The sequence below is a fragment of the Dryobates pubescens genome, chromosome Z (assembly GCF_014839835.1).
Source record: "Dryobates pubescens isolate bDryPub1 chromosome Z, bDryPub1.pri, whole genome shotgun sequence".
Taxonomy (NCBI): Eukaryota; Metazoa; Chordata; class Aves; order Piciformes; family Picidae; genus Dryobates; species Dryobates pubescens.
The window spans coordinates 67,337,711-67,344,368 of record NC_071657.1 but is presented as its reverse complement, the minus strand read 5'-3'; the positions used below and the strand labels follow the sequence as shown (position 1 = coordinate 67,344,368).

Here is a 6,658-nt window from a genome sequence, read left to right as displayed (position 1 = left end):
GGCAGACGGGCACAGCGAGTGCCCCGGCAGAGGGTTCAGGGGAACCTCGGCGGCGGCTGCGAGGGGCGGTGCAGAGTGCCGCCTCGGGGCCGGGCCTCTCCAGCCCCGGAGGGTCCGTGGGGGGCGGGCCGGGGGCCGAGCCTCACCCACCCACCCACCATCCCCGGGGCGTGGGAGCGGCAGCGGCGGCCCGATGGGCGGTGGAGGGGGCGGCTCTGCGCGGGGGTCGCCCGCCGCGGCTGATGCCGCTGCCGGCCGCCCGCGGGGCGGCTGAGGCGGGTGGCGGGGCCGGGGGAGGTGGTGGTGGCGGCGGGCGGCTCCCGGCCATGTGTCGGCCGGGGGTGCGCGGGCTCCTGGGCCGGGCGTGCCTGCTGCTGCTGCCGCCCTGCGCCCTAGTGCTGGCGGCGGTGCCCGGCTCCGCGTCCCACCCGCAGCCCTGCCAGATCCTGCGGCGCATCGGGCACACCGTTAGAGTGGGGGCCACCCACCTGCAGCCCCGCGCCGCCGCTTGGCCCGGGGAGCTTGCGGGCGGACGGCGGGCAGGCGGCAGCCTCGAGGGGGGCAGTGCGGCGGGGCCGCGGGGCCGGCGACCGGGGGCCGGCGTGGAGCGGCAGCCGCCCCCCTCGCCGCGGGACGCGTTGCTGCTCGCCGTGGCGAACCTCAACAGCATGGTTGGGCTGCTGCCCTACAACCTGTCCCTGGAGGTGGTGATGGCGATCGAGGCGGGGCTGGGCGACCTGCCCCTCTTCCCCTTCTCTTCCCCCAGCGCCTCCTGGAGCAACGACCCCGTCTCCTTCCTGCAGAGCCTCTGCCACACCGTGGTGGTTCAAGGGGTCTCCGCCATCCTCGCCTTCCCGCAGAGCCGCGGGGAGATGCTGGAGCTGGACTTCGTATCGGCGGCGCTGCGCATCCCGGTGGTCAGCATCGTCCTGGGCGAGTTCCCCCGGCGGAGCCCGGTAAAGGCGCCGGCGGGGCTGTCGGGGTGGGAGGCGAGAGGCAGTGCCACCAACGTCAGCGGCACCAGCTCCGCAACCCTCGGGTATCGTGTGGGAAAGGTTCGGGTTCCGGCAAGCTGCCGGCTGGGCACGGCCGTGGGACTCGGGCGGAGGTCGGAGTACGGAGAGACCTTGCCTAAGTCCTGCCCGGGGATAAGCACCCCGTCGCGGAGGGCCGACGAAATTCGTATTTCTGGTCTTTTCCTTACTCTTGTATCCTTTCCCGTGTTCTTACGAGCGCAGGGGTGGAGAGCGATGAGCATGGTCTCTGTGGAAAGGCAGAGCTCGGTGGCAAAGCTAAGTTATGAGCCTGGAGTCATACGGCGCGTTAAGTTATAGAGAGTTGAGAGGAGAAAAGGGGGTCCTCACACTGGTGAGAACCTGAGTTTCGGGAGGTCCTTAGCTTGTGTTTTGGATACATACGGCTTCACAGACTTAGAGAAGGTTGTTAACAAAACAAAAAAACACAAAACAACCAAACAAAAACACCACAACAAACAAAAGCCAAACAAAAAGTGTTTATTTATTAGTGATCCAAATGCTCTGTGCTGTGTGTGGGCGCAGTAGCTGTTAACCAGATGACGTTTTTGCGGGGGGGTTGTTCACTCTTGACTTTGCATTTAGCTGTCTAAAGCATTAGAATTTTCTGCATCATTGCAGGACCAGAATTTTGCTACATCTAATTGCCTAGCTAAAGTACTGGAAACGCAAGTCTTGTGTCTATTTATTTGCCTAGCTAAAATAGTAGAAACTAAATTCAGTGTGTTTGTTGTAGGCACAAATAGCAGTAGTATCCAAGGGGGAGCTGAACTTTGTCTCATACAGAGATAGCAAATTAATGTTACAGGGTCTGGGGGGAAAAAAACTGATAGTTTAGTATTTTGTGAATGTGTGTTGGATGCCCATGATCAGCATCAGGCAAAAGAGGTGGAAGAAAATGCTGTATTCTGTGTGGCCCATACAAGGGAAGTCATGAGTAAAATGGCAGAAGCTGCCATTTAGTCAGAAGTAGTTGGTTTGTGTAAAAGGAGCTCAACTTTGTGCTGATAATGTAATAATAATAATAATAATAATAATAATAATAATAATAATAATAATAATAATAATAATAATAATAATAATAAAAATGTTGCTAACAGAATTTGCTTTGCAAAAGCAAATATAAACCCCAGCCTTGATCACTGTTAGACTTCTGTGTTAGTTTTTGAGGGGGTTCTGTTAGATTGTGACAGAAACGGTTGGAAGAGAAAGTCTGTGCCAGGCAGCTCCTACTCTGTAATGGAAGGTGTGAGTGCTACATGCCAGACTGAACTCAGCTACTTTTCTGTACCTCAGCAAAACCCACACAGCTCGGGTTTCCTTAGACTGATGCAGAATCTCAAGGGTAATTGGTGTCACTGAACACTGTTATTGATACATATTTGGTGCCAATAGCATCCAAGTTTACTCTTACATCTACCAGCCTTCCAGCTACACTTGCAGTTATATTGAGGTCAACAGCTAAAGCTCCTTGAAGACCAGACCCTGAACCCACTATTACCTTGCTCTGTGTATTAAAATCAGAATTATTCTCTCTTCCATGTAAGATGGGTCTAGTTTATCCAAAAGTGCCTGAGGACATAAGATATGATAAATGCATATAGCAGAGACTTAGAGGCATTGCTCCTTTCCACAGGGTTCTGCTTAGTTTTCATGTTACTCTCAGTGCAGAGTCAACTGGATCAATCTGTGCAAATCAGGACTTTGTTTTAAAGCACACATTTAAGTGTCATTGTCTTCAGTAACACCAGTGCCTGACACTGAACCTGTGCTGAATAGAGTCTTCTTTTTCACCTGAGCTAAAACCAGTCAGATTTCAAGGCTCTGTGGATTTAAAAACAATCTTGGCCTTTCTCAAAGGCCAGCAGTTAATACAAGCATATCTGTCTCTCAAGCTTGACCTGTAAGGGCTGACATCTTTCTGAACATCCCTTTTTTCGTATTTTCACATAATAAATCCCATTTTAAGGCTGACTCTGGAGGCAGTGCTCCAGCAGCCTTAGCTTGCACACATCCCAGAGTTACAGGATTTCCAGTATTATCTTTGACCTGAGGAATGCCAGAAATGTTTGCCCCAGCAGCCTCTAGAGTCTTACCACCTTGCTGCAGGCAGGGATTTTGTGTCACTTGGTGCAGTGCTAGCACTGGCATGAAATGGACATACTATGGACCTCCCCCCCTTTCTGGCCCTGGAGCTGCAGACTGGCTGCTTCTACCATTTTAGAGGAGACAAGTGTAAACGACAACTTTGTAGGTGAGACAGATTTTTCTGATAGGCTCAGCATGAAGTTTTTCCAAGCAGAAAGCTCAGGAGGTGAGATCTAACCCCACGTCTGAAATGTGAAGTAACAGCCTCCTTGGGGGTCACCCTTCCCACTGAAGCTTTGGCAGAGCAATCCTTCCTCCCTCCAACACACCACAACACGCCTTGGGGGGAGCTGCCTGCAGTTAGCTTTTGGCTTTAGCAAGAACAGAAGAAGCAAGCTCAAAACTTTTTTTGCCCTTGAAGATCATTTCCTGCTGTCTGCTGTCTGAGGAGCAGGGTAAACATGCTAACAAACTCAGTGTTCACTAGATGCTGCCTGAAGCTGCTTCTCCTCAGCGTTCAGGTGTTTTGTTAGAATGGTTTTAAAGTAGCAATGCCGAACAAGGTCTCTTCTTCCACCTTACGCCAGAGCAGGAATGTACACCTAAAATGTTTCTTCTGTTGCTGAAAATTAACATTATTACAGCATACAGAAGTTTATAATGATAGTCATTGTGATTGAAAAACACTATGATCTTTGAATAAAACTTTCCTAACATGGCAAAGAAAAAGGCAATACTTAAAATGAAAAAGGAAAACAGAGATCCAGAATTCAAATACGTTTCAATAATGCCAGCTGTTGCCCCAGTGACATTTGATAATACACTTCAAGCATGTAACATGGAGAGGAAATCCACAGTGTCACAGCTGGGCAGCTATCGTCAGACGGCTTCCTAGAGTGCCGTAGAAAATGTGGTTGTTTATCTTTAGAAGTCTGTTTCTCATTAAATTGTACACTTAAAAAACCCCCCAAACCACTAAAAAACAAGAGAGCAGTCTTTCCTCCATGGCACTAAGTATCACCAGACAACAGCCATGACAAAAGTGTGGTACAGCATTCATCTTGTCACAAGTAATAGCTTTAGCTGGAGGTTCAGCATTGTGTGTGACAAAATGCAGACATGTCTTCAAGGTGTGTGTACTCCTCTAATTTTCATTTATATATGTGATTTAATGACTGACATAAGCTGACAGTGAATCTAGATGCTGCTGTGGCCTGGAATACTATTTACTTTTCCTAGTTTACTGTTGCTCCAGTAAATTTTCACACTCTGGGAAAGCAAAAGTAACAATTTAACACTATCATTCAAAAAGCTAAAAAAAAAAACCCCACTGGATTTCATTACTACTAACACAAATGCACTGAAGCTTTGACAGCTCATTATTTTGGAGACAGCAGCTCAAGAGCACTGATGCCACTGAGGCAAGGCTTGTCACGTTATCTGTGTTTGTGTGAAGAAACACACCTTAATTTTCATTCCAAGACTGCCAACGTCATTAACAATTTTTCCAGGGGTGGAACAAGGGAAAAGACACAGGGAATGTGAACCATAAATACAGTGATATCACTTCTAGTGCTGCAGGTCAGAGCCAGGAGTGTGGGAAGAACAGTCCATAATACCTATTTTGTAGGTGATACTATCAGAAACATCATGTTTGCAACAGCATTCTCTGAACTTCAGAACTTAGGGAGCATTTCCAGTGTGTTTCAGATAAATCAGTAGCTCTGATATCTTTTAATGTGGAAAGGAATCTTCTCAGAGCAACAAAACAGCATAAAGTAAATCTGAATCATCGCTCCCTGCGTAGCCAGTCCATCCTTTATCTGTTTTCCAGCACTGCTGATTATCACTGTGACTTCTGAGGGGGTCATAAGAATAAATGAATCAAGACAGAGTTTTAGGTTAAACAGTGAATTTCCTGGTAAAGTAGCATGCTCAGCCTCACAACAGATGCTATAAAAAGAAACTGACCAACAACATTTTTTTTTTGTTTGTTGGTTTGTTTTTAAAGGCATTCAGCTGTCTTTTGAAAACAGCTTTGTAGTTCATATGTATCAAACCACCCTCGATGGGGAATTTCCCTTTAGAAAACAACCAGAAACACCACTGTGTGCTTGGCATCCACACCAGTCACACTGACCTGCAGGATGCTGGCTGTGCCAAGCACCAATGGGAGCAGCCAGAAATTACAGCAGGGAAATGGAGATGTGAAAAGCTTCTGTCCAACTAAATGCCCAAAGACACTTTTTTCCCCTCCTCTGAGACAGAACTGCATTTCTGCAGAAAAGTGGTTTTGATCAGCCAAAAAAAAAATATTTATTTTTTTTTAAAATCTCATTTTCCAAGAGAGACTGCAAAAAAAACCATCCTTAGCTGCAGGCTCTGGTAATGCAGGCTGTCATTGCTAATCTCATTTAGTCCAAATGTTGAAGTTTGTACTAGTTACTGTGTGTATGAGGAATATGTATTCACTCTTTCCCTGAGATCTCCACCCCTCTTCACCTATCTGTATAAACAGCATGGCACATTGTGGTGGGTTGAAAATTCCCCCCCAGACATTAAATTTGCCAAACCAGCCCAGCTGGAAGCAAGTGAAGCTGTATTGAGAAGCAAAACTACACTCTACAATCAAATGCAAATAATGCATACCAATATATAATATTTACAGTATTTACAGATATTTACAATTATTGAACAGCTCAAGAACCTCCCCTGGCCCAAAACCAGGGAAGCTAATAATAGCTTTTCCACTCCCTGCCCACCTCCTTACCCACCTTGGACACAAAGGGACAAGAGAAAAGAGCAGAGAGACATTAGAACTTAGCCAAAACAATGCAGCCAGGGTCAAGCAGAAGCAAGTTAGTGTCTCCCAGAGCAAAGAAGCTGAAAAAGATTGTTTTGTACAACTAGTCTAAGTCCTTATGTCTCCAATGGGATTTTTTAGAACTGTCAGTACTTTCCTTTTTACACCCAATAGTGATCTATTTACATTTTGCTACTTTCTGTTCAAGATCTGGAGGTCTTGAACTTTGTTCAAGATCCTGGAGGTGTTTAGGAGGAGACTTGTTGGAGTGCTTTGTGCCATGGTTTAGTTGATTAGATGGTGTTGGATGATGGGTTGGATGTGATGATCTTGAAGGTCCCTTCCAACCTAGTCTAGTCTAGTCTAGTCTAGTCTAGTCTATGCTATGCTATGCTATGCTTTTCTATTTCTATTTCTATTTCTATTTCTATTTCTATTTCTATTTCTATTTCTATTTCTATTTCTATTTCTATTTCTATTTCTATTTCTATTTCTATTTCTATTTCTATTTCTATTTCTATTTCTATTTCTATTTCTATTTCTATTCTATTCTATCTGTGGAAAATTTTAAAGGTACAGCCTAAAACTACTACCCACATACCTATTGCGCACTTCACGGGGATTTAGGAGAGACGGATGGAAATTGAGAGGATGTGCAAGCAAACATCCAGCTGCTTCTCTTTCATCTAAAGGTCTCTGTGCACTTTTGGTTGGAGTAAGCTTTTGAAACCTG

The 6,658-nt window shown here is 46.6% G+C and overlaps 1 protein-coding gene across 2 annotated transcripts in view; it reads left to right on the top strand.

Annotated features, from left to right (window-relative positions):
- The first annotated feature begins 242 nt into the window (after positions 1-242).
- Positions 243-6,658, top strand: part of GRIN3A (glutamate ionotropic receptor NMDA type subunit 3A) — a 105,272-nt gene continuing 98,856 nt past the window's right edge. The window contains exon 1 of one of the 2 annotated variants that reach the window (XM_054178421.1): positions 243-956. In XM_054178421.1, coding sequence (XP_054034396.1) covers positions 243-956 — 714 coding nt within the window. The remainder of the gene's footprint in view (positions 957-6,658) is intronic. The other variant, XM_054178422.1, reaches the window with a different exon arrangement.